This window comes from Paralichthys olivaceus, chromosome 19 (assembly GCF_024713975.1).
Source record: "Paralichthys olivaceus isolate ysfri-2021 chromosome 19, ASM2471397v2, whole genome shotgun sequence".
NCBI classification, from domain to species: domain Eukaryota; kingdom Metazoa; phylum Chordata; class Actinopteri; order Pleuronectiformes; family Paralichthyidae; genus Paralichthys; species Paralichthys olivaceus.
The window spans coordinates 1,611,450-1,638,219 of NC_091111.1; the positions used below are offsets into that span (position 1 = coordinate 1,611,450).

At 41.2% G+C, this 26,770-nt stretch overlaps 3 protein-coding genes across 14 annotated transcripts in view; all 3 read right to left on the reverse strand.

Moving 5' to 3' along the window:
• Positions 1–584: 584 nt before the first annotated feature.
• Positions 585–5,650, reverse strand: traf3ip2a (TRAF3 interacting protein 2a). Of its 2 annotated transcripts, none has more exons than XM_020091657.2 (10): positions 5,555–5,650; positions 5,105–5,140; positions 4,541–5,008; positions 4,129–4,276; positions 3,834–4,009; positions 3,633–3,721; positions 3,477–3,545; positions 3,279–3,383; positions 2,184–2,258; positions 585–1,622 (listed from the first exon to the last, which is right to left on the reverse strand). In XM_020091657.2, exons 2-10 carry the CDS (start codon positions 5,118–5,120, stop codon positions 1,476–1,478), a joined length of 1,293 nt encoding a protein of 430 aa, XP_019947216.2. In that variant the 5' UTR covers positions 5,121–5,140; positions 5,555–5,650; the 3' UTR covers positions 585–1,475. The 2 variants fall into 2 exon arrangements, with proteins under 2 accessions (XP_019947216.2, XP_019947215.2); XM_020091656.2 differs by having other exon boundaries at positions 5,105–5,202; positions 5,555–5,649.
• Positions 5,651–6,788: 1,138 nt separating this feature from the next.
• On the reverse strand, positions 6,789–9,902 carry LOC109632444 (probable G-protein coupled receptor 139). Its single transcript, XM_020091705.2, has 2 exons — positions 9,794–9,902; positions 6,789–7,904 (listed from the first exon to the last, which is right to left on the reverse strand). The coding sequence occupies exons 1-2, from the start codon at positions 9,870–9,872 to the stop codon at positions 6,895–6,897; spliced, it is 1,089 nt and encodes a 362-aa protein (XP_019947264.1). The 5' UTR covers positions 9,873–9,902; the 3' UTR covers positions 6,789–6,894.
• A 4,524-nt stretch (positions 9,903–14,426) lies between these two features.
• The window catches only part of fynb (FYN proto-oncogene, Src family tyrosine kinase b), a 70,553-nt gene continuing 58,209 nt past the window's right edge, over positions 14,427–26,770 (reverse strand). For 6 of the 11 annotated variants that reach the window (XM_069514548.1, XM_069514545.1, XM_069514547.1 and 3 more), the window contains 6 exons: positions 25,395–25,559; positions 23,085–23,264; positions 21,414–21,490; positions 20,455–20,608; positions 17,418–17,549; positions 14,427–16,025 (listed from right to left, as the gene is read on the reverse strand). In XM_069514548.1, coding sequence (XP_069370649.1) covers positions 15,817–16,025; positions 17,418–17,549; positions 20,455–20,608; positions 21,414–21,490; positions 23,085–23,264; positions 25,395–25,559 — 917 coding nt within the window. In that variant the 3' untranslated portion in view covers positions 14,427–15,816. Of the gene's footprint in view, positions 16,026–17,417; positions 17,550–20,454; positions 20,609–21,413; positions 21,491–23,084; positions 23,265–24,894; positions 25,051–25,394; positions 25,560–26,770 lie in introns of all 11 variants that reach the window. The other 5 variants (XM_069514552.1, XM_020091862.2, XM_069514551.1 and 2 more) reach the window with 2 other exon arrangements.

The window sequence follows — 26,770 nt, forward strand, 5'->3', positions numbered from 1 at the left end:
TGATAGGACATAAGCTCCTCTCTTCAGACATAAACCAAGGTTGTTTTTGTCCCTAAAGGCCACTTCAATTGACTGATGCATGTTGTCGTGAATATACTGTAGATGTATAGTAAATCATAAAATGAGTCAGAGCAGGGAGTGTGTGTTCAAGCAGCAGATGGATAAAATGGGGGGTCCAGGCCTTGTTGAGAAAATATCTGTGTCTGGTTGCTCTGGACTCACCAGATAAGGCCGAGTCGAGTGGCACACCAGTCCTAGGACAATAACAAACATCTGATTTATTGGACCTGGCAGGGCAAGTGTTTACAGAAATCCCCCTCATGCAGGAGTTGATAAAAGCTTGGACATCACTGGAATCCCTTTCACACACACACACACCGACGGGAGCAAATCATTTTTGTCAGGTTTGGTAAACCGACTGAACAGCTCTGTGCACACGGGGTAACAGAAAAGATGAAGTACAGAGCAAAACATGGCCACTGGAGATGGTGTGAATCATAACCACCAGATGTTTCTGTTCTCTCATGTCCTGTGTCCCAGCTTCACATCCTCTGGTCTAAAGTCACACCGTCATAAAATATCAGTAAAAGAAACTAAAGAGTGTTTTTATTTTGTGGAGAATGCTGCCACCTTTTGGTTAAACACATGCTTCACCAATACACTGATGCACTGTGAAGTATACAGCACTGAAACTATTTTAAGCTTTTTAATTAAAAAAATATTTGGCAACAATGCACTGTAAAAAAAAACTTAAAATAGAAAACATTTAGGTTAACAGTTTGATAGCTTGAATAAAGATGGCATATATTTTTTTACAAACTCACTGCATTTAATGACTTAATATAATGTGAAAAGAAGCTTGTGCAGTGATGAACCCACAGAATATTTAACATTTACTTTGTGTCTGTTTCTGCTCCACAAATCCTGATCCCATCAGACCTGTTTCTAGCTGTTGACAGCAGACAGAATGAAAGGCATTTAGCAGCTAAACAGGCAGATTCATTTTTTTTATCTAACCAGTGACTATTGAACTTTTGTCAGTTTGCCAGAAAAACATCTCTAAATTATGCAGATTTTGCTTTTTGTCTGTTTTATTGTTGTTCTTATCCTTTAACATTGAACATATGAAAGCCTGATCAGCCACTACAACAACCAGCTGCCCAACCAGACACATCAGAGCAGCTTTCAATATATATATGAATTAATGCAAACTATTACTCCCTGGCTCCCTGCTCATTTTATAAAGATGAAGGTTCTGGTGGAAAATAACAAAGAAAAAATTATGTTCTCAGTACAATAAAAACATGGTTTTCTGATATGAGTTAGTTCTCATTTCAGATGTCATCACTGAGGAAGTAGAATGAAAGGTCATCATGAAAACAAGTGACAAAAGGTAAACAGTACAGCTGATCTGCTACTTCATCGAGGCACGTGAGAGTCACACTGACAAAGTGCCTGTCACTTCTCAGTTTTTCTCAGAGGGGCTTGACAGTGAGGGTGAGCTCAGACCCGCACTGTGGGATGATGTAGCGCTCCTCCCTGACCAGGCGAAGCAGCAGGTCCTGTATGTCCTCGGGCCAGCGGTAGATCCTGGTGCTCTGGAGCCAGTTGGGGACATGGCTCTGTGACACAGAATAAGCACAGAGGCTCCGTTGGTAAAGTCTCATTGACATGATCTGTTTTACATGTACCCCTCATCACACACCTGGAGGTCTTCCAATTCACGTGTGATGTAAATTCATACATTCATCTTCTCTGTTATTTGCGCTGCTATAGCCACATGATGCAAGTTTTATTTGGGATGTCCAGAATAAGAGGACACATGGTGACACACAAAGTGAGTGAGTATTATAAATATTATTACCTTTTTAGTGGTAAGTATTTTGAGCTCAGATTTAGTTTGATATATACTGGACTGCCATACTCTTGTGTGTATATGTATCAGTGTGAAGTGACCCTTGTGTGTCTATGTAACAGAAGGTCAATGGTTCAACCTGTGTGCCAAAATGTCCATTCGCAAAATATAGAACCCCAAATGGCCCCCGACAACTGTGCTGGAAGTGTGTGAGTGATGTGTGATAAAGAAAGTGTTGCACATAGATTCACATTGAGTGGTCATCAACACTAGAAAAATGTTATATAATGTTATACCATTTACTTTTTACCATATTGCTCATACGTACCTTTTTTGCATTAGGAAACAGGACAGGTACCAGTCTGAAGTTCAGGCAGCCTTGTTGGATGAACTCATTTTGGATCTGTGCCAGTAACAAAAGAGGATATTCAGTGTTTATAGAGCTTTACCACCGTTAAAGTGGTTCAATTAATAAAACAGGCAACAAAATCACTGTCCGTTCTTATGATGAGCTGAATTAGAGCCACTGTGGCCTTTACAGTCTGGAAATTGTAATAATGCATACCATTCTATCTTAAAGAGCTCATAGTACCACACCAGCCCACTAGAGCACTGCTCTCCCAGAATCAGGCTTACTTGTCATCCTTAAAGTTTCTAAAAGTAGGAGCCAGAGCCTTCAGCTATCAAGCTCCTCTCCTGCGGAATCATCTCCCAGTTTCAGTCTGGGAGGCAGACACCCTCTTTTTCGTCTACATATACATTTACAATGGTCATTGTGGCCCCTTTCATCTCTGTCAGTCTTTCTTTTGAATAAATACTTTCCTTGCCTCTCCATTTATGTTAGACACAGTCTTTTCAGAAGAATTTTGTAAATGTTGTTATTTTGTTGACGTGCTCTGTTTCACAAAAACATCTGTTGCACTTCTGTCTATCTGTGAAAAGGAATTCTTCACATGCAACTCTTTTTCCCTCCCTCTTGCTGAGGGTTAAGGGCAGAGGACGTCGCACCTTATGAAGTCCTGTGGCTTAAATCGTGATTGTGAATATGGGCCATCCGAATAAAATTGAATTGATTGACAGTCATGAGAGTGACGTTTTCTCTTTTTCTCTCTTCTGATACCAATAAGATGCATCATTTGACGATACACAACAGGATTTACAGAGCTGTACTAAGCAACATGGAGCTGTGAAAGCCTCACAGACAGCTTCAACACCTGTGACACATTAACATCGTGGGACTGTAAGGGAGGGGACACTGGGTGGAGCTGGGGAATGAAATGTTTTGTTTTCAAGTCCCAGGAGCCATTTCCTCATTCCCCTCTGACACGTGGGAGGAGGGAGTGTAATGACATGCTCTCACCACATGAGGGGATGTTGCAAGCAAATATCTTTAGCATTTGACAGCTGAGGAGGAAGTGCTTACCTGATTGTGAATGTATTTAGTGTGCAGCCCGTGGTCATCACCTCCATATCCCTCCACGTCCTCTTTGTACCTGGGGCTGATGACCACAATGATGAGCACTGATTTCTGTAAAACCGAATTATCTCAATGTCAGATTTAAAGAAAAGACCACATTATGAATTGTTTTATTCTCTGCTCAAGCTTAACAGTCAGACTTACATCATTCAAATGCTTGTCCATCCATTTAGTGATGCCCATTCTCCTCATTGGATTATCAAAGATGTCAATCTAATTGGAGATTTAGCGGCAGCGTGTGAGTATTTGTATGGGAAATCACCAAGAAGCAGAGGTGATGGGTGAAATGACTGTACTTACTGCAGGTCTGAAGCCCTGATTAGTCAGAAACTTGGTAAAAAGAATAATTTCGTTGGCTGTGTCCACTGAATACGTGATGAAAACACTCCCTGTCAATGAAACATCAGTGAAACACTCTAAGCCATGACTGTTACATGCTTACGGTTTAGTGGGAGAAATATCCCAACCACATGTTAATGCAAGGACCTGGTTGTGACTTACTGCACTCCTCAGGCAGGCTGATTGTCTTCCTGATCTCCCCTGTGGAAGGGCCTGGACCTGCCTGCAAGGAGCAATCCATGCTGACCTCATGCATCACTTCTCTAGGACGTGCCATGCACTCAGGCAATGAGGCATTTGCAGCCTCTTTAGGTTGTTGCCTTTTATGGGAGACCTTCCTGTGAAAAGAATTCACAAAAAAAACCTTTTCAGAGTGATTCATGTGGAAAGTATTGTATGAATCAACCCTGATAATATTGGATCATCATGAGAAACAGGACAGGACTTGCTCTCCTACCAGGACTGTTGGTGGTCTTGAGGCTCGTGGTATGGATCTGCTGGGTTACCATGCTTATAATGACAAGAACGATAATTGTGCCGGTGCAGATCTCTTGGAGGACAACATGCACACTGTCTGGGAGAAGTCCCCTGCTCTGGCTTGGGGTCTGCAAAGAAATATGGGAGTACAGACATGATTTACTAGTTTGGACAGGTTTCAACACAACACAATGAGCAGCAGCTAAACAATATCTAACAGGGTTGTCATGATTACCAGATCTAATACTTGAGAATTGTGTTGGTGTAGCCTGAAGCCAATATTACCCATGCTTATCAATATTTTTTTAAATATCTGGTATAATATATATATATATATATCCTCCTAGTACCAGGTTGTTAAGGATTTCTTCTCTTGATAATCAAACACTTACGCTGAGCAGGGTATTGTGCTGGGACATAGGAGGTGTAGTTAATGTCAGACAGGAGTGGAAGAGGGACCTCCAAACTTTCTGCCAACTCCACAGAGAGGTCCTGTGGCCTGTTTGAAGGGCCTGTAAAGCCTCTGCTGTGGTTAACTCTGTGCTGCTGCTGCTCTCTGAGGCCATGAGGTGAAACACCTGCACGGTGGGGGGGTCTCTTGTCTCCTGAGCGTGTTTGGGGTGTAAAGCAAGGTTCCGGGGAATCACGGCAGGTGGCTCTGGATTCTTGCTGGCTCTCTGGGACTGTCGTCTGTCTGGCAGCGTGTTGTCCAGGTGGTTCATAGCCATGTTCCTGTGGCCTTCTGCTGGTCTCTATGAGTCCACTACACTGGTTACAAGGAGGAGGCCAGACCAAGTCCAGAGTGGAGGATGTCATGCTCTCATCAGTCTCAACAGGGACACTACGATGAGGGCAAGGTCCTGACAGCAGGAGCGAACAAGAAAACAAGGTTTGTGTCACAAGATGTGGGGATAATGTGGACAGATGTATGAGTCAGAGCAGCGGTTGTTTCCTACCTTTGAACGAGTCCATTTTTTACAGAGTAAAAGTGTCTGTTGTCCCGGGTAGAGTGAAAATGAAAACAGCGTCAAAGGAATTCGATACTGCATAAGTCCTTAAAGAGACACGTACACGGCACAAAGAAAACCATAGTTGTGACAAAAGCCACTCCCAACAGTCTATCACCACTGAGGACATCGAAGTAAACAACAGATTGAGTATAAGAATTAACATAACAACAAGACATAAACTGCTCTGAAGAGTAGTTTGTACATGCTCCTCTATCTTAGGTTGTAACATATCAACTCGATACCTGCAAACAAGTACAAAGGTCAAAATCCCTTAAAGTATGTCGAGTATATCTTCTAAAAAACATAGTCAAACATAAACACGTTACCCAGGTTATTTTCCCCTGTAAATTCATCAAACATAGAATAAAGTAAACTTCATGAACTGCCCACACCTACCTTTTCATAAAAACGACTTATCCCTCAGCCACAGCACAAACCTGTTCTGCAGCAAACAGGAAACATTCCCACTGCTTGTCCCTTTCTGTTTTATGCAAAGCTCACAAGCCTCGTGACCTATTTATGTAAATAATGCGGGGCATAAGACTGCGGCTGCCAATCAGGTGGTTTCTTAAGAGGGCATTTTGCAGCCAGCCAGGTTGGACTGCTTTCATGATTTGAAATGCATGACTCTCAACCAACCCCTGAAAAAGAAAACATCCTCAAGCAGTAACTTACAATAAGGTGACTAGTAAACAACTCACCTGTACGTGCATGAATTTAATTTTCACATTTATTCAAGTTTTACAAACAAATGATGTAACAATACGACTGAACTTCATCCGTTTTGGATTAACAGTGAAACATTATCAAAGCTAATAGACAGCTTCTTTTACAACACTGCTACACAGGACTTACATGACTTAGAAAATACAAAATTTGAAATACCAAAGACTCACATCCTATGGCTTTTATGGACTTTTACCTGATCACATTAATTGTTACAATGGATGCATATTTCATGCATTTATTTCACATGTGTTGTATAATGTCGAGACAGAGTCTATTGTCAGGTATGTGAGGCTGTAGGTGACCACACTGAATGTTTAATCCAAATGTCAACACAGTTTGCTAACCTTGTGATATAACATTGTCACCATCTTATAGTGCATACAATCATTAACCAGCATTAAAACATACACTACAGCTCAGCTTGAGGGGAAGGTCATAAACTCACAAAGAAAAATTACACTTTTTAATCTGGTGATGATGATGAAAGATGAAATGTTAAGGGATTGCTAAAGATACTGAAAATGTATTCTGTGTGAGGCAAGATTCTTAGAGCAGTTATCGCAAAACCAAAAATGTTGAACAACCACCTGAACCTAGAAATGCTAGATGAAAGATTAGAGAGTCGCCAAAGTCTTAAGGCTTCATTCTTTGGAGACTAAAATTTCATGGCAATCCACCGAATAGTTCTTCAGATATTTAAGTCTTGGGGTTGACTGACCAACACTGCTATCTCGAGAAACAATAATGAGATAACTTGAGAAAACAATTGTCAAGTAATTTGTTTTCTCCACATCTTTTGGTGTGGCTTGTGTCCAGTTGTCCTTGGCCTCGGTGTAAATATACAGTGGAGTTCTTTGTGACTAGAAAAGCTCTATATAAAGGAAATCCATTTACCGTGATTCCATTTTCTGTTTGTATGCAAAATTACATGTCCAAGGTCAAGACTAAACTTTTAGGTTCCAACAATTGTACGCATTATGATATTTGTCTTTTCTTCTGGTTGCTTTCTACTCTGTCTGTTTCAGATTGTTTAACTTTACAATCACAGGGTTGCTGGATTGTGAGGCCTTATGATCCATAACTGAGAAAACTCTCATGGTAGTATGGCCGAGAACAGAGCCCAGCTCACGTGCCTTTGCCTTACACGTCACCACTTGGACCAGCTCCCGTCGAAAGCGCCGGCTGACCATACAGTAGAGCAGGAAGTTGGTGGTGGAGTTAAGGTTCTGCAGCATGTTGGCTAAGTCTCCAGCCACATTGATTGGGATGCTGTAGTCATCCCTGTCAAAGTTCTCGTTGTTGTACCTGGTTCTAAGGATGCAGTATGTGACAAAACGAGGAAGGCTGAGGACAACAAAGGTCACAGAAACAGTGCCCAGCAACAGAATGGTCCTCCTCAACATGCCCCTGGTGCTCCTCCCACGCATGATGCGGCGCTCCTCCTTGGTGAAGAGGTTGCTGGCACGGCATAGATGATATCCTATGAGGTAGTTGAAGATGATGACCAAGACAATGGGGATTCCTCCAGAGAGGAAGGTGGTTATCCACACTATAACAGTGGTGTAGGCCTCATCACGGTAACGACACCTGGGCAGTGTCACATTCTCCCCGTCCACAAGAAGGGAAACAGGTGTAACATTATTGATCCAGCCCAGTGGCACAGAGACAAGATGTGAAACCAGGACAACAGCAATACAGGTCAGTTTAGTGACCCAGGCCTGGGAGAAGTGCTGCTTGGCTACTGTGCTGCGGAGGACAAGGTAACGCTCGATGGTGAAAGTCACCACTATCCAGGAGGAGCTGTACAGTGATCCATACTGCAGGAATCCCAGGATGCCACACCAGGGTTGGGAATGCCAGAAGGGCTGCAGCAGCCAAAAGGTGAGGGTCAAGTCAAGAAGGATCACCCACACCAGATAGAAGGTGTCCACAATGGCCAGACAGCTCAGGTAAATGGTTGCTGTGTTGGACATCCCGCATTTACGGAAGCAAATCATATAGAATGTGAAGAGGTTGGCTGGAAGGAAAAGACAAGTATAAAGAAGTTTAGATAAATCATTTGTCTGGTACTGCATGAAGTTGTTAATGACTCAATTATCATTGATTATCGCTTTTTGCTGACCACTTTCAATTCAATTCAATTCAATTTTATTTGTATAGCGCCAAATCACAATATAAATTATCTCAAGGCACTTCACATAGAAAGTCAAGACCTTAAAATCTTATTAATATAGAGGAACCCAACAGTTCCCACAATGAGCAGCACTTTGTCTATGGAGAGAAAATCCTTCATTAACAGGGAGAAACCTCTAGAACCAGGCTCAATGTGGGAGTTCATCTGCCTCGTCCGGTTGGGGTGAGCAAAGAAAAAGGGGAGGAGAGGAGAGATGGGTGGAAAAGAGGGGAGAGAAGAGAGAGAGATAGTGGGGAGGAGGAGAGAGAACGCTTTTTCTGTGGAAACTATATTTTCGCAACAGAAAATTACTTCAACAGACTCAAGTGTTCAGAGGTAAACAATCAAATTACACTGATTTATCATCGTGGTGCATCATAGTTACTCGGAGGCAACAGTAGCAAAAAATGTTGTGTTCACAAACAACTGCTTTCTTAAACATCCTGCAGACATTAAGATATTTCCAGGAATCATTTGGATTTATTGTGGCCCGCTGACAAACTGTCCAACCTAAGTCTAGTCAATCAAGGAGTCTAATCTGATTTACCTTTAGTCTGGTCTGATTGGTGGCGTTGGGCAGATAGTGTCCAAAACGTATTTCTTCTCTCAAGGTTTTAATAATAATAATAATAATAATAAATATGTAAACTTTATTTGTATAGCACCTTTCATAAAAGAAACTCAAAGTGCCTTATATACACTATAGATATAAATAAAAGCATGATTAAATGTAATTCAAATAAGAAGAGAACATATTTTAAGAAACATAAGAACATAAAATGTTCCTGCAGATCGTTGCAGTCTAAAGACCAAGGGAGATAAAGGGGTAATGCTGACGTATGATAATGGGCACAACAAGCTGTTCACTCCAGTCTAACAGTCCCTGGTAATGTAGAAGAATATACAACAACGAGGACACTATATGTGCAACACTACAACAACAGCAAACATGGAGGAGATGCCAATAAACTGTCCTATAAAATATGTGATGTTTTATCTACATTCATCTTGAAGTTTACTGCACTATTGTGGCTGCAGTAGGACTAACAGCTGCTGCAGGTATAATTTATCACATTGTTGTGGGCTTGGCCACATATGATACTTTTTACATTTGCAGGTGAGAGTGGAAAAAATATTTTCGCAACAGAAAATGACTTCAACTGACTCAAGTGTTGAGAGGTAAACAATCAAATGACACTGATTTATCCTCGTGGTGCATCATAGTTACTAAAAACAATGTTGCTTAAAGCAAGTACACCATTTTAGCTCTCACTAAATAATATAAATGTATAAATAAATGAAAATTTTGAGATTGGTTAAAATGTTTCTCCCTGCTAAGCAAGAAACTAGGCAAGTGCTGTTAATTGTGGGAAATAAGGTACTAGGTTGTTCAACTTATCACCATAAGGACAGGACAAACTGAAAGTGGCAGACGGATGCCAGGTTTTTTAATCTGAATCTGGTTTTGAAAGTAAATGTATCTCCCAGGTTTCTGCCATGTCTTTATAAAAGGCCTGCAGCCATGTTAGGAAGTTAATAATAAATAGTTTGGGCCCGATTGCTCTGAGGTCAGAGAGTCATATTGTGTGCATGGGAGTTATCTGAGAGTAGAAGTGATGTAATAACATCACATGAATAAATTATTAACGTACAAATTATTTTTGTGTTTTGACACATGATCCCAGACAACACCTTTCCAGTCATGAAAGCTAATGATTAAATAAGCTACGAACCTGGAATACCCATGATGCAAAGTGAAGGGTAGTAGATCTTCTGAACAGTGACAAAGATGTTGACGCCGGCTCCCTCCATTTCACCGCCAGGCAATTTCTCACATGCTAATACCTGCAATAAAGCCATTAGAGCCGGATGAAGAGCTGTTATTGATTGGCTGCAGAGAGGGGAGGTACAGTGAACAAATACTGGTAAAGGCCTATATGTAATGGTCTATAATACACATCGGAGCTTTTTATCAGTTGGCTTGATTTCACATTTAAACTGAGTGAAACTGAAGGCAAATAGAAAACATCACCTACATGACTGCAATGTAAAATGTGAAGAAAAGTCTTTACATCTTAGAAATATGAATTCATTCAGCTCTGGATATGCATATGACATCCATTTGGTCTGGTCCAGACAGATCATACTGCTTCTTACAGGTGAAAACAAAAATCACTGAACTTTGTATTAAAAGTTCAACTTGGCCATTGAGCTAATAAATGCCGGGTGAAAATGAATCAGCTTTGACTGGGTCTCTCATTACAAGTTTTTTTTCAAGCCCTAACTGCCTGGAAATAGCTTTCCTAGGTTACATAATAACAGCATCCACTTTTATCCTGATCATTAACAGATCATTATTGCTATCTGTCTAATGGGTGTTTTTCAAGACTGACTAATAGTTGACAAATTAAAAAACAAAGGAAAGTTACAATTTTTCATTTATCCTTTTGACCTTTCTGTGGATTACTGATAATGAAACAGGTTCATCTGGATAAACAGACATACCTGGTGTGTGTGTATTTCCTCCTTGGTATCTTCCCAGAACTGAAAAAGTTTCATGCAGAAGGTGCTTTGTCCTCAGAGCTGCATATCAGCTGGAAACGTTTCCACAAAGACAAAACAATCAATGATAAGAGGAGGATGTGTGAGACGGCTTCAGCTTCAGCCCTTATAAAGCTTCAGGAGGAGGGGTTCACATGTGACTGATGTGAGGCATCCACTCTTCCTGAAGGAGATACTCGGTGTGATACTCAGTGAGATTAGTAGCTCATAAAAATGAAACAAAATTATGAATTCAAATGGTTTTGATCCTTGTATTTAAAATATCATTTTCTATATTTTTGATGAAGCAATCTTATGTGGTCATTTTTGTGGGAAAGTCTTTTTGCAAAACTATCTGTTGATTTGAAAGGCTGCTCTTAGAAAGCCAACTTTCACCTTATTGAGCTGAGAATCCATTCTTTCCTGAGGACACAGGTTTGTGTTTCTTTTTCCACGTGAGAGAATGAAAAAAAGAAAAAAAAAGGTTGTTGAAGGAAAATAGACACTCACATCTGCGGCCTCCGTGTTTCTCACTGACTTTTTCTTCTGCGCATGTGAGTCACATCGGGGCCGTGACCAGTTCACATTGGAGTGTGATACTGGACACATTCTAAAAGATAATGTGAACAGCTACAAAAAAAAAATCAGAAATAGAAAACAATCTGAATTGGGCCCTAAGGCTTGTGAATGTAGCGCTTGAATAAGTCATTAAGTCCATGAATCACCTTGTCCTGCCAGGGAGAGAACACAGATGAGCCAGTGGCTGCAGGGAGGTGAGGAATTGGACACAGCAAGGGTTTCATGATCTACCCCCACAGATCCTCTTGAGGGACGGACAGCAAGGTCCCCTCACAGCTTGAAGGTTCTAGGTTTGAACCTTCTTCTTCTGCAAACACTTTTGCAGTGTCAGGGGTAAACAGAGTTGCAGCCAAATCCTAAATAAATAAAGTGGGTGGGGGCCACTTCTTCGAATGTAAAAAAACAACAGAAAAAAAACATAAATGTCCTCCATACTGCTCGTGGGGCACGTGTTCAGTTTAAACAGACGAGGACAAACCGTTTTACCATTATCTCCTGTCTGACAACTGCAACCTTTTACTTCATGAAGTCCCTGAATGCATATTTCCCACATTTAGTGAATTTAACTGACTTAACAACAAATAACCCCAAACCACATAAAAGGCAATAAAGAAATAAACAGACTGTAGCTTCGGTGTCCCACATGCAATGTCCCAGATTACCAGAATGCACCCTGTATATGCGGGCATTTTACTAAATATTGATAATTTTCAGGACCAAAACTGTCCATTGGTTTCACCTCCCATGAGGCCACAAACATGAACAAGTACGTTTTCTAACTTCCCTCTGCACCATCGACTGTTTATAAACCTGGGTTAATGCTGCACAGACTGGCTTTGCTCTTCTTCCTCCTAATGATGCCCCTGCTGAGGAAGAGTTTGGCCCCCAGCTGCCTCAGACAGAGCGCCACATGCCTCTGGGAGCAGCACCGCTCAGCCTGCAGCAGTCAGTCATGCCTGCACCTGGACCGGCTCCTCCCGAGTACCAGCCACCAACTGTCATGCAGCCAAACTACATGTACAGCCAGGCGGCTCCTTTCAGCCACAGCCAGGTAAAGTAGTAACAGGTTAGAGAACTTTGTCAATACTTACAAAAAGATACTTCTTATTCACATATTTTGATAATTCTCTAAGAGTAGTGATCCTGACTGAGTTCTGGGATATACCACAGAGCAACTATGACAGATTATCAATCTTTGGGATGTCATTGTTGGGATGACAGTATTAGCATCAGGACAGAGATGATTAAATCTGGGTTATATATGATATGAGTATGTTCAGGCTGTGTTTTGAGTCCACAGCAGCTCATTCAAGCAGAAACTGAAATTTGTGTTTGTGTCTCCAGGTTATGACTCTCCCTCAGGGCCCGGGGACAAACCTGGCTCCTTCTGGATTCATGTATGTATCTCACACATGGTAAATCCACCTGACTGCTTCACCTGTGGCTGACCACAACAAAGCCAGATTCAATATTCAATCACAATCAATGTCTTATATTTATTATCTATTTATGTACCTTGATCCTCATCAACTTCTTGGTGTGTTTCTTTCTTCAGTATTCTACACAGCAGAAATCCACGCTCTCTCTCTGTTTTACTGTTTTCCCATAGAAAGAGAAGGTGTCACAGAAAGCCTGACGATGAGAGCAGTCCATGTGTCACGAAGCCCCAAATGCTTTCATGATATTCTGTATGGAACAGAGGCCCACAGTTGTGGCAGAGCTGCAAAACCTTGAACCGACTCATTGGACAGAGAGTAGGTGTCTTTGATCTGTATGTTCATCGACTTCATCCAAGTTTGATAAAAGATTTAAAAGCTTTCTGTCATCAAGCACTGCCAAAGAACAAACCTCTAAAATGTCAAATTTTTCCTCTAACTATAATCCTTGACATCTTAATAGTCAATTTTGTTCTCATGAATGATTTTTATTTAAATTTGAAAAGAGCATTCAGTGTCACAAATCCACTGTGGGATGTTTCATTGCAGAACCTACACCTGTTCATGTGGATCTGTGTGTACCTGTGTTTGTGTTGCTGTGCGTCCACAGTGGAGGTCGCTGCCCAAAGAGGAGCAGGTGAAATACTATGAACACGCAGAGAGGGAGGAGCAGCTCCGCTCTCAGCACGTATATTCTGTGTACTATGCTCACATACAACTCATACATGTTACATAATTTTACACTCAATGATGCAACACGGTCGCTGCAGCTGCTATCACGTGGACAGTCTGACGTGTTTGTCTTTGTGTGCGGGGCAAGAAGAGGAAGAGGATAAGGAGGAAGGGTCCGGCTATGAATTATCAAGTACAAAATCAAAATCAGTTTGTGTTGTAAATTTCTCTCTTGACGTTGACATGTGGATGAAGTTGAAGCATCTTGGGACATTTTCAGTTTGTTGTAACGCAAAACAGTGTCATCTTTAGGTGCCAAGTGTCCCGTGTGTGTCTGCACACTGATGCCACAGGTAAAAAACTTGACACACGTTCCTCTCTCTCTCTGCACATTCTCATATTGGTCCATTTTGTGCCACAGATTCAGTGTTTTTGTGTAAGAGGTTTCAGTGTACTGTGTTCAATTTTTTCAAAGCACAAAGTTAGTTTTGTTGCTGGAATGAAAATATAACACCAGGTAAGTAAATCATTCACTATATATATATGTATATATACATATACTGTATATGTATGTATATATATATACATGTATATATGGTTCCACTGTTTGATTTTTTTAAGGTTATTTTATGTCTTCTGCATATTTAACCTTCACTTTATCTAAAAAATATTCATCTTTTCTTACTCATCTCTTGCAAGATACACGTTTGTTATTAGGGCAGCAACTGTTTCAATACTGGGTTCATTTTAATTAATGTGCACAAGGGAGTCGACTGATTATCTGCCCTTTAAATTTTTCTTAAATCAGATTGCAGATAAAATAAATGAATGAAAGAATGTTCTAGTTTGGCTCTGATGCAGCAGCCCCCCCTTTCTGAAGTCATCACTCCGCGGTCCCATGTCATGAGTAATACATATCAATAAGTGAAATCGAATATTTGCACAGATCAATACTGAAGAACACATTTTAACAAAGGGAGCAACAGAATCCACCTGCAGACCACAATACAACAAACCACACCCTCTATAAGTATCACATATCACTAGTCAACTGGTTGGGGTCACAGAGCTGGTCTCCACACACGCAGACAATAAGTAGGTATACAAACACTGGCATGTAGAAAAGAAGTGTCTTGGAAAGAGTGTAAAATGTTTATTGTTCTTTTCTGAATTTCAAACGCCAAATCACTGAATTAACAAAACAAGTTATGTTAAAAAATAGAAATGAAAGATATAAAGGAGGGAAGTTAGTCATGAAACAATCTGCTATAAGACCTGATCAGGACGGGGTTCAATTCATTTTCACCTCAGTGGTTTTATTTATGAATTAAAACCTTAAAATCCTTCTTCTATTCAGTATTTGTGCATGAATTGGCACCAAAACTCCTCTGAACCAACAGTAAACTGACTCTTGGAGGATCACTGAATGGATAAACAAGAACATAATCTGTAAAAACCTATAACGAACTCAAATACTGATCGAATAAAATCTCGTCAGTAAAACATAAGCAGAAATAACGAGGAGGCGAGTTGGTCTGGGTTCAGCTGCAGGTCGGCGCCCTGCAGCCTCGAGTGGACAAGGAAAAACACGACAGTCCACACACGCTTCCCCCAAAATAAGAACATTAAGGATGAGGAGAGGCCCCAGAGTGACAGCTCCAGTAAAGGATAACTTCAGTCAACCTTTCTTTCTTCCAGTTAAACAAAAAACACGTACAAAAAAAATATATCACCCATATTGTCTCAAAATTATAAGCGAGGAGGGATATGTTCAAAATCCTTGCACGCTTGGCTTTAATTTACAAAAATGTGACAAACAGTATAATTGGGAAAAGAACCTTGTTCCATACAGCAACAGTCTGACAACGCTCTGAGGAAGCTTTGGAAGAAAAGAGAAAAAAAGGCTGTGGGAGGACTGCTTCATGCTCGTCCAGAGAAGCCTCAGCAATTCTATGAACTGAAAAGTCAAGAATAAAGCAACAAACTGAGGGTGAGTGATTTTACATTATGGCAAAAAATAGAAAATTGAGTCTTCCAATTCAATCTCTAGAAAATAATACAGGAACTATAGTATAATACAGAACAGATTAACTGTGCCCGTTCAGGTGCTCATCTTCCTTTGCCTTTATTATTTTTATCATTATTATTTTGTGCAGGAGAAAATAAAAATCTTATACGGAAGCAAACAAATAAACTAAAACAAGCCTTTTATTTACATTGAATACATGTATTTCATTGCATTATCACAACCCCACTTGTTTCTGTCCATCCTCCATCCGCCAGCTTCCCTAATTATCGCAGTCGCAGAGTTCAAACAGGGGGAGTGTCAGAGACTGAGGGTTGTGTTTCTGGGGCTTGGTGTAAAACTGAAACTGGGTTGAGCTGAGGAAGCTGTACAAATCCCTAAAATACTGGCTTAGCCAGGAGGGTTCCAGAGTTTTTTTAACAGCACTGATTCGGTCAATGTGGTCCCTGCCCTGAGTCCCCCCCCCCCCCACCCACCGCCAGATAGACAGAGTTTGAAGGGCTTAGAGGTTGTCCCCGGGCTGGTACTGAGGCTCAGTGGCTGTAAAGTAGTCCTCCAAGAAGGCCTGCAGGTACTCAAAGGTGGGCCGCTCCTCTGCGTCCTTCTTCCAGCACTGCAGCATCAGCTCGTGCAGCGAGATGGGGCAGTCCTGAGGGCACGGCATTCTGTAGCCCCGCTCCACCTGCTCCAGCACCTCGCGGTTGTTCATCCCTTAAAAAGTGTAAAATAAGAAGAGTGTGAGTCAGCATGACCAGAGGCTCCCGCACTGATCTGTGTGACAGCTCTGTTGAGACCAAACACTTTGACGCCCTTCAACACAAACAGACAGGGAGCTTCGACATCCCAGAGGCACCAGTTGTTTCCTGACATCTTGAATCTCTAAAAGCCTTTTAACAAGACAAGTAGCTCCTTTGAAAAACAGATTCACTGACACTACAAGTGATAAGTTGTTCAATTACATGTACTAAAGTTACTTCTTGTACTTGTGTAATTTTAATGTCAACTTTTTCACTTACTCAAGAAGATTTGGGGAGAAGAACGTATATTTCTACTAAAAAAATTCATATACACTCACCACTTGAATCCATTTGTAGTTTATATTCATACTGTATTTAATGCACACTTCTGTTCTTTCCTCTAACTACATATGTTATACTGATCTGACTGGAAGCTGAACTGAGAACAGTATTGCAGCTGCCTCTGAGCTGATAATGTTAACTCTGTTTATACTGTCTCGCTCACACATTCAACACTAAACATTTGCAGTATATTAGGTATCAAACCTCTCTGGCTTTCTCTCCTGATATAAATACAATAAGTGACTCATCGTGCTGAAGGTGCACTGCAGTAAAATCAGGAGGGATGACCGTGGACTCTGGAAAATGACGTCACCAATGCAAGATGGCAGCGCTTATATCCAGGATGGTTTGGATTCATTTTTTTTACAGAGGGAGGAAACGGAGAAGAGTCGTCCATCTTTACATGCAGTCAATGATCATCTGGCTACCTGATATTTTATATAAATCATAAATGATCCTCAAGCATGTGGCATTCAAAATGTGTTTACTTACTGATGTACAAATATAAAATAAACTGTATCATACTTTTACAAAGGTGTTATTCATAGCTGTGAGAATAATATACTTTAAAATCATTCTGCTAATAACGTCTAATCATGGGGTGATGATGTGACAATACATCACAAAGTGAATCCAGAACACGTGTTCTCTTCTTTGCCTAAACACCAGTTTGTGCACAGGAAATAAAAAAAGCAGAATAACGACATTTGTCCAACAGGACAGAAATCCCCCAACACACGTGTTAGCATGATGCTACTCCCTCAGCTGTCCTCCTCCCTGCAGCTCAGCCAGCTCCACCTGGACAAACATGTGCTCTCTCCCTCACTTTTTCTTTTTGGTTCTGTCTGAAATTGAACTTGTCCCACTGCTGAGTGGCAGAGCTAATGGGTTATCTCATATTGTGGCAGTGAAAGTAAGCTCTCATATGAGACGTTTCTCCTCATTAGACCACTTCACTGACATGTTACCGGTGGTTTATGGTGAAAGCTGAGCCGTACCGAGCCTCTAACGTTAGTCCCCTCACCTGGGTAAGGCACCCGGCCCTTGGTGACCAGCTCCGTGAGCAAGATGCCAAACGACCATACGTCTGATTTGATGGTGAACTTTCCGTACAGCGCAGCCTCCGGAGCCGTCCACTTGATGGGGAACTTTGCACCTGCAGGAGAGCGTGGGAATGAGCCGAGCATGTCAGTAAACGTGTGTCACATGTCGTCGCCCTGGGCCAGCTGGCCGTGCAGGTTTCTGTGCTTCTGTATTAGTTTGTACATCGCTTCCAACTAGTACCTTTATAGAAGGCGTGCTGCTCAGCCTCTGCATCTTTTATGACTCTAGAGCAACTCAACAAGTCTAAAGGCCTTTTTACATTTAGTAAGGCAATAAATATTAAACTATATGTACTTTATTTTCACACCACTAAATAAGATGACAATGAGGCAACTTGAAGATGAGGCTCTGCAGGTGAGAAGAGGTGCTCTGGTGTCAGCTGCCTCCTGCAAGTGGATGACTCTAATCTACACTCATAAAATTCACAAACAGAGAGTAGCAGTTTTAATCATTAATACTTAGCAGTGAAAAGCAATTAAGAGTAAATAGTTAAACTGTTTGCTGTCACAGGCTGTCGGCCATGTGTGCACCATTACCTGTAGCCGTGCACCTTTGTGGAGTGTGCTTCCTCTGGTTTAAGTGCTGAACATCTCCAAGTGATAACATCTGAGTGCTTTGGCTGCTGCCACAACAATACGGTGGTCTGTTGTTACTGTACGTTGCTGTGTGGCTGCTGCTGCCACTAGTGACTTCAGTTGTTGTAATAAGATGACTTTATAAAAGGTGAAGACAGGAATGTTCATATATAATGCATGTGCACCATTACATTCAATTATGTTTTTGAATGGAAAATGTTTTTAGACTGTAAAAACCTTCCTTCATGTAAATGTGCCTCAGATTTTTGTTACAGATTGGACCATTTTCGTATCAGCAGTTTCATAATGAACTTAGAAAAAAACATACACTTCTCATATAACATAATACTTCTCTAAGTTACTGTATGTGTTATCTGTTGATTCCTTGTAGAACTGTCTGAAAGGCTATTTGCATCATGCTCGCTTTCTCCTTCTCACATGCTCCATAAAGTTTTCACCATCCACAAAGACAGTAAGAACTCATAGTTTCAGCTGCAGCTGTGTACGCAACAGTGAGTAGCATTCGATGCAGCTCTCTCACACTCGAAAACTTCTCTTTCACACAATATTCGGTGAACCTAACACTCTATTGTGCGTGAGAACAAACTGTGTGCAAGTGCAACCGGGCTACCGCCAAAGACGGAATCAGTTCTGTGGGAAACACTTGGGTCATGTCCCCTTTCTTCTCTCATCAGTATATTGAATATATAATAAAACCAAAATGCTCTCATACTCATGTATGATTAAATGATGCAGAAGGCTTATCCATGGCCATGGCTTTAACAATCAACTACTTTTACCATGCACAGTTCAGGTGAACACACAACTGCTTTGATTTAAAGGACCAGTGTGTAAGATTTAGGTGAAAGGGAGTTTTGACAGAAATTGAATATAAAATAATCCTAGTGATGTTTTCACTGGTGTGTTTCATCTAAATTGTATGAATTGTTTTCTTTACCATAAAATAGTTTATATTTAAATACTTTATATTTACATGAAGGGGTTTCTCTCTGTGGAGGCCGCTTTTTTTTTTTTTACTGTCGTCCAAACTGGACAAACTAAAACCTTTTGAAAACGTTTTCATGACAACTGAAGTTCACCACAGGTTCTCTCTCATGTTTGGAAGGGGAGGGTGAGATGAGGAGTATTCAGCTCGCAACATGCAACTTCACCTCTAGATGTCACTAAATTCTACACACTGAAGACTGAATTTTAATGTTTGAACGTTGCATTTAATTCCCTGCTCACTTACTTTCCGAACTATGGGGATCAATCCATATCACGAATCATTACCGGTCCATTACACCACTAGTTGAGGTTGATCTTTGTTTAGGTTGGGAAAGTACATCACTTTTAAAGCATGTGCTTATGTGGCCTTTATCAAGCAGGGAGGGAGAGATGTTATGAGCTGTACCGTTTCTCCTTGACTGCAATTAAGTGGGTCTTTCGGACTTGACTGCATCTCTGACTCTTCTACCTCAAGGCTCCTGTGAGTCCAGCACTTTGGGCCTTATCTTCTAATGACACAACAACTGGCCCAAGCTGCACTGTGGTGTTTTGGAGTCAAGTGCACAGTGCACAAGTTCATCTGTTCTTCCAATTCCTAATTTACTATGAGAGTGCATATAATTCACGCAAGTGTGAAGAGTCAAATTGTTTTATAATGGAAAAAAACCACTGCACTGCGGTTGTGTGCCTTTGCCAGCCGGTGCAGTTTTCGTCATTATAAATTAGTTTTCCAGATTCATTGTGACCATTACTTTTGAACACTGAAGTCTAATCAGTTCATCTATGAGTCCAAGTGACAACTGATATCACCTTCAAGAGGCCAAAGACATGTTTTATGAGGCCACACAGACCCTGCCTTTGACCACCGAAATATAATCAGCTTTGAGTCCAAGTGTTTGTGCCAAATCTGAAAACATTCGCTCAAGCTGATCTTAAGAGATCACAAAATTTGTGAGGCCACTGAGACCTTCACCTTTCACCTTTGGCTACCCAAATGAAATCTGGTTTAAGTAAATGTCAAAGAGATTCCCTGAAGGAATTCTCAAAAGATCAAGTTTACAAGAATGGGATGGACGGACAACCCCAAATCATCAGGCGCCTGGCCACTGGCTGTCGCTGAGGCATAAAATATATTTCATGATTTAGAAACAAATAAATGAATGTAGATTGTCAATGTCGCTGACTATTGATTAAGGATATTGCTAAAAAATTGCTTCACTTATCATTGATGGTTGGTTTTGATGTGAGCACATTGAGACAATATTCTCTATGACCTAATGCAGTCATCATGTGAATGAATGTGAGTGGGACCATCAGAACATTATGTGTGTTGTGTATGTGTGTGTGTGTGAGTGAGGAGTGGCTGAGCCCCACCTTGCCGAGCAGTATATTCATTGTCCTCAATGAGCCTGGCCAGGCCAAAGTCGGCGATCTTGCACACCAGATTGTCTCCCACCAGGATGTTGGCGGAGCGCAGGTCTCGGTGGATGTAGTTCATCCTCTCAATGTAGGCCATGCCTGCTGCCACCTGCAGCACAGTGAACACACTGCATCAACGGTCGAACTCCTCTCCCCTGACATTACTCCTTCTGAATAGTTCTGATTTGCTTGAGGATAAATGGAAACATATGGAGGGAGACCTATCTAAATCTTTATATTACACTGAAGTGATTGCATGTAACTTCCATTTAATTCATTCAAACTATTCACATGTTTTGGCAGGAAGTGAATACATAACGCCCAGGCAGGTTAATAAAAGGATTCTGGAGTGATTCTGCGGAAGAGTGAATGGAGCACAGCATTATTGCTCATATTCTGACGGTTTTCATTAAACTTTCATGCTGTTTCACCGGCAGAAGACAAAAAAACCTGGTCTGGCTCAGGAGGGTTGAATTCTAAAGGTGTCCTCTTGCAGGTGACTTATTACCTGCTAGAAATCTGGGCCAAAATAGGATGAACTGCTGTGGACCGAACCTATTAGTTATGAAGAAATGAGTGCATGTTTCTACAAAGAAAAGAACAAGCATGTACAGCAAAACTATAATGAACTAATTTGAAAAAGGGGGAGATTTGTACTAAAATACATAGCACTATAAAAAAGAAGTGGAAACACAGTCAAGTAACTAACAAGTCTGTTTCAAATGAAGGCTCTGAAGTTACAGTAAGCAAAGGAAGTATGTTTCCAAAGTATCAGAGGTCTTTTCAGTTGTTTTCCAGAAACCAATGATGAGAAATAAGTCCTCTATCCCGGTTACTAAATGTAACACAAACACGTGACCAGACACTAAAGAATCTGCAGATAAAACGTGGACGTTCTATGTCGTGGGGTTTACCTGTGCCGCCATGTCCACCAGGTTCGGCAGCTTCAACCCTCGTCCTTCTCCGTCCTTCAAGAAATCCAGCAGGCTTCCTTCAGAGGACACAAGCACAGATCAGTCTCATGATAGTTCATGTATTCATATACACACTGAAGACACATCTCTCTGCTGTGTCCTACATCCATCAAGAAATCAGTGGTGCCACCACATTTCTACAGGAACTGTTTGTAAAGCAGAATATTTCAGAGACAGGATGACCAAATACTATGACATTCAGAAAATTTCCCTCTGCTTGTTCCTTTTTGAAAACACATTCTGCAAGTTAACAGACTGACCTCGATATGGCAGCCTCTTCATACAAAAGACATCAATGCACATCAAAGTTTTCAGTATTGTGCTCTTTGTAAAAGCTCCATGTGAATCTGCAGCTCTTTGTTGTGGGGTTTCTAAATCCCAGTCTTTTGGAGTATTGTCTTGACAGCGTTAATCATCCTCAGTCTCTTTGAAACAAGAACTTTCCTTATCAGATCAGTTACTTTTATCTTGACAGGAACAGAGCAACATCACATAAATTAAACACTTTCTAAAGAGCCTGCATACATGCACGTGCACAGTGCCATAGGCTGAGCTCACAAACAAATTGCTTTAGATTTGGATTTTCACATTTCACGGTATTATGACAAAAAATGTTTCCTCTGGTCAAACAAAGCAAAGTGTTGAGAATTGATGGTGCCTCTTGCAGCTTGCAGGACGGTCCATTGATGCAGATATTGTGTATATTCTTGGTCCCAAGAGGATAATTTCCAATTATTGAACGGACCCATCGTGACCTTGTATGAATATCAGCCGCAAACTGTCTTCAAGTCTAACAGCCCTTCTTTCTTCTAGACCAGCAACGGGTTGGTGCGACCTGGAACCACAGAGGCAGTTCTCTGGCTGTTGAAACACTAAGAACTGGTTCCAGATTAGGCACTGGCTCAAAACTGGCAGTGGAACTGCCTTGGTGGTAAAGGGGTACTCGATGAACATTTTCCATTTTGAACACTCAGACCTTCAGCTTTGGGACAAACTTTTCATCTCATCTTTAATTGACAGATTGAGAATACTTCACTGAATACATTATTGCACCACAAGGGGATAATTACCTTAGATTTTAAGGCACTTGTTGATAATTTAACATTAATGACCTTGGACTATGACATCTGATACCTTTCAGTACAGGGTCCACCTTAGCTCAACATCAGTGAACACTACAGCTTCAGGTGCTGAAGATGGAGCTTTAGAATTTGGGTCTTTCCTTAATCTGATCAGGGTCCAGGATTTTGACATTATTTAAAATGCAGACAGTCTAATCCTGAGTATCCATCCAGTGTAACCAGATACAGGACTGGCACCACTGAATTTTAGTCACACTTTACACTTTGCTCAGGTGAGACTGATACATATTATGGTATTACAATCTCAGTTTCCATTTTTTCTACAAATGCCAATAAATCCTGCTGAATGTTATAAAATCTTGGAACCTCAGACCCTGTTTTATTCAGTCTTTATACTACCTTCAGTTGTACAACAGCATGCCGTTGACAAATGGATGATGAGTGTCTCTTCTGAGGTCGATCTATAACTTGGGTTTGGTTTTCATGAGACTCTACATATATGCAGATATCGGTACGAATGTTCATCTACCTTTGCCCATGTATTCTGTGACAATGTAAATGGGCTCCTCAGACACCACGGCGTAGAGCTGCACCAGTTTGTCGTGGCGGAGTTTCTTCATGATCTGAGCCTCCTCCAGGAAGGACTCTGGGGACATGGTGCCAGGCTTTAGAGTCTTCACCGCCACCTTAGTGGTGCCGTTCCACGTTCCTGGCATACGCACAGACACACACGCATATAAGTACAAAGCATACATTGATTCATATTCAAATCATGACCTGACAGCTCTGCTACCTGAACAGATGATTGGCAGCTGAGAGGAAACTCTCGTCCAAAAGATAGGGAACCGATCTTTTTTTTAAAATGAGTTTTACATGCAACACTGAATGAGATCAGGAGACAGTAGGAGAATCAGTCCATCTTTGAGTCAAATGCACAGAGATTGTGCTGAGGGATAATTAAATGAATTCCAGATTCAGAGTGGACCTTGATTTGAAACGGCTTTTAAAAGCAGGGAGAGCTCCAGCAGGGCTTTGAGAGACACAATTCACCAACACGGGAGCAGATAATCCTTTGTAGGATGATTAACTAAAGCAAGCCAGTAAGCTCCTCACTGCTTGTATGGCAGCTACAGGAACACAGCACGGCTGTGTACTGTACACTGCCTCTGGCTACTGTGTCCGAATTTTCATAACAAGATATGGATCACTGTTTTCTCTTCAATAGAGTAGTACTCCTTTTATCTCATTCTGTGACACTGAGGGATGCAGGGATGTTAGTAGTGACCAAAATATTAGACAGAGACCATCAATGAACATCTCTATGTGTTTGGTGGGTTAGGGGGTTAAAGTACGAGTAAGCTCATAAATCAGAGCGGGCTTCTTTAGTGAAGCAGCTGTGCAGATATTTTGGGTGATGATCACCTGCTGGGTTAGGATCCCAGAGGCTGAGTGTCATCTGGGAGAGGACCGACTGTCCCTGGTATATGTCCAGCTGGAACATGATAAGAGTGCACACCCTTGTGTACTGCAGTATGGAAGTCTAACATGTCAAATATTGAACATATAAATAAAATATTATGTAATAAATATTGAAACCATGTAAAGTAACCAGCATAAATCAACCGATGAATTGTAATGTTATTGATTGCATTGTTAAAACTTGACTGAAAAAGATAATTTGATCATTCTCACAGTGAAACAGTTTTATTTGATTTCATTGTAGATATTTCTATGACTGTTGTGTTGTCACCACAAGCCTCTCTGAGAAGGACCATTAACTGCTAACAATTCAGTGTCTGGTTGAATTTCATTCTGCAGTAAAAAAGGATGTCATAAGTGATTTTAATAGGGACAGGCTGGACTGTGGGGACTGGACTGGATTTTATAGCTTGCAGACATTTAGGGCTCAAATTAGGGCTCAAAATGTGTGACTTGTATATTTTGGTTTGCTTGCTTTTAGAATATACCCAGCATCTGTTTTTGGTTTATCCATTTCTTTCATACTACTTATGCACAATTATACATTTATCTAATATTGACAATTTAGAGTTCCATACTGCAGAGCATATTCAGTGAATTACTGGAAATATCAGCAAGGTAGAAAACCATGAATAGGAGCTGATTTTTAAAATCGGCAATAGTTTATGGCTTACATTTAAAATCCTGTGGGAATGTAGGAGCGCTATAACACAACATTTTCTTTCATCCCCAGTTAGTTTACAAAATTAAGTTCTTGATGCACTTAAGAAAACATAAAAAGGAAGAATAAAAAATCTTCATATTTATTTCCAGGGGGAATAAGAAGGGTACTTTTCTTTTTTCATAAAGGATTTTCTTACCATAAAAAACATCAGCAAAACATCCTGTTCCCAGCTTTACTTCCAATTCAAGTGTGTTTCTGCTGATCTCCCAGGAATCGTGACTCAAGCCCCCAGTGTCAGGGATGTAGTTCACACACCCGCCCGTTAAATTAAAGCACAAACCATCCGCACTCTCTACAAGGGGAGGGAAGGCAAGGCACACAGGGTTAACTAATGGGGAACATGCAGTGAGGGACATGGAAGGAAGCCATCTTTAAACTGTGAGAGCAGAGACTCCAGACACATTTGATGTTTTTCCAGATGATTCTGAGAGGAAGGGGTTAGAAACCTGAGGTTTTTCCCTGGCAACATCCCCAAACTAAGAATTATTGAAATGTCTTGGCTTATTTTGTCATTTGAACCCCCCCCCTCCCAGGCCAGAGTATTTTCTTGTGTTTTGGAGGCGGTCTGGTGTCTCTGCTGGTGCAGTGTGGCCCTTTCCTTGTGACCCCGTCTTCCGGAGGCGACCGGATTCGTACCCATCCAGACCTCCCCAAACTGCCCATTCCCAAGACGCTTGATTAGCTGCAGTGACTCCCGTGGGATCTCCCACACGTCTTTGGTTTTGACAGACAGGTCGGCGAGGCGAGGCATCCCTTTGTGGCAGGGAACCACCAAGCGACAGCAGAGCCCAGCGGCTCGGTCTGCACACACCGCCCAGCGAAGCACAAACAAGAGCACAGAGAAAGATGTAGAGAGAGTTAGCATCAAAGCAACATCTAGAAACAAAGATGACGAGTGGTGGAGTAATCATTAAATACAAAAATCCCTTCCTGGATGGCACACAGGCTGCTTCCAGGTCAGATGATCCAGCATTAATTTACCTAATGTGCTCTCCCATCAAATCAACCAGAGTGTTGCCTGGCTGCACACACAAGTTCAACACAACTACTCATTAATCTGCTGAAGCCAGAAGTGCCTTCACAGTCCCAGTTTGAAAAAGAGTGGAGTTCTGGGAAACAATCTTGTGTTTGTGGAGCGTGACCCTTGCTAATGTGTCACCATTACATTCAAGTCAAAGAGCTAAGTATCTGTTATCCGATTACTCAGCCAAACCCAGCAGACTTTTAAACAACTCTTCCCTGTTTTGGAGGCATTTCTACAAACACTTGAAAAAATACTTCATCTGTAGCATGATTTAAAAAAAATCGTAATCAAGACAAAATGATTTTCTCAAATAAAAAAAGTTTTGTTATTTTTGTTATAAATATTGGATGAACTTGTATATTCATAGCCCCCAGAGGAGGATCACTAATTACTTGAGCCTCTAATTTTTCATCTAGAGGCAACATGAAGCTCTAGGCTCTTAAAAGTGTTTAAATATGCCCCCTAACATTATGGAGCTCCAGCATTCAATAAAATACTGACACCATGGTCATTCTGACTGTCAGATGTGAGTGTTACCTTGTTATGGTGGCCCAATGTAGCTGAATGAAACAACTGCGGGTATGGGTGCAGGTCATAGTAAAAGTATAGGCTCTATGTTATGGCTCACTTTGGCTAATGGCATCTACAGCTCACATACACTTTACGATAATGAGGGTAATTCATGTAAAGTCATCGTTGCGGACGTCGCTCACTCACTGGGTCAATTGACATCTACAGTTGTTACAGTGGTTAAACATAAAGATAGAGTGCAGGGACTTTATGCACCATGAGAGGCATTAGTAGCCGTGCGTGTTTGGGCGGATCAGTGGGGCTCCAGCTGCTTCCATTTTGATCCTCCCTGTGTAAGATTCTCACATTAACTGATGACACCATGTTGTTTGTGTCCTGAAATCAAGCATCTCTTGCGTTTGCTGCAGAGGAAGCGCTCGTGTTTGCCAGCCATTGATTAAACCAGTAAATTAGGGCA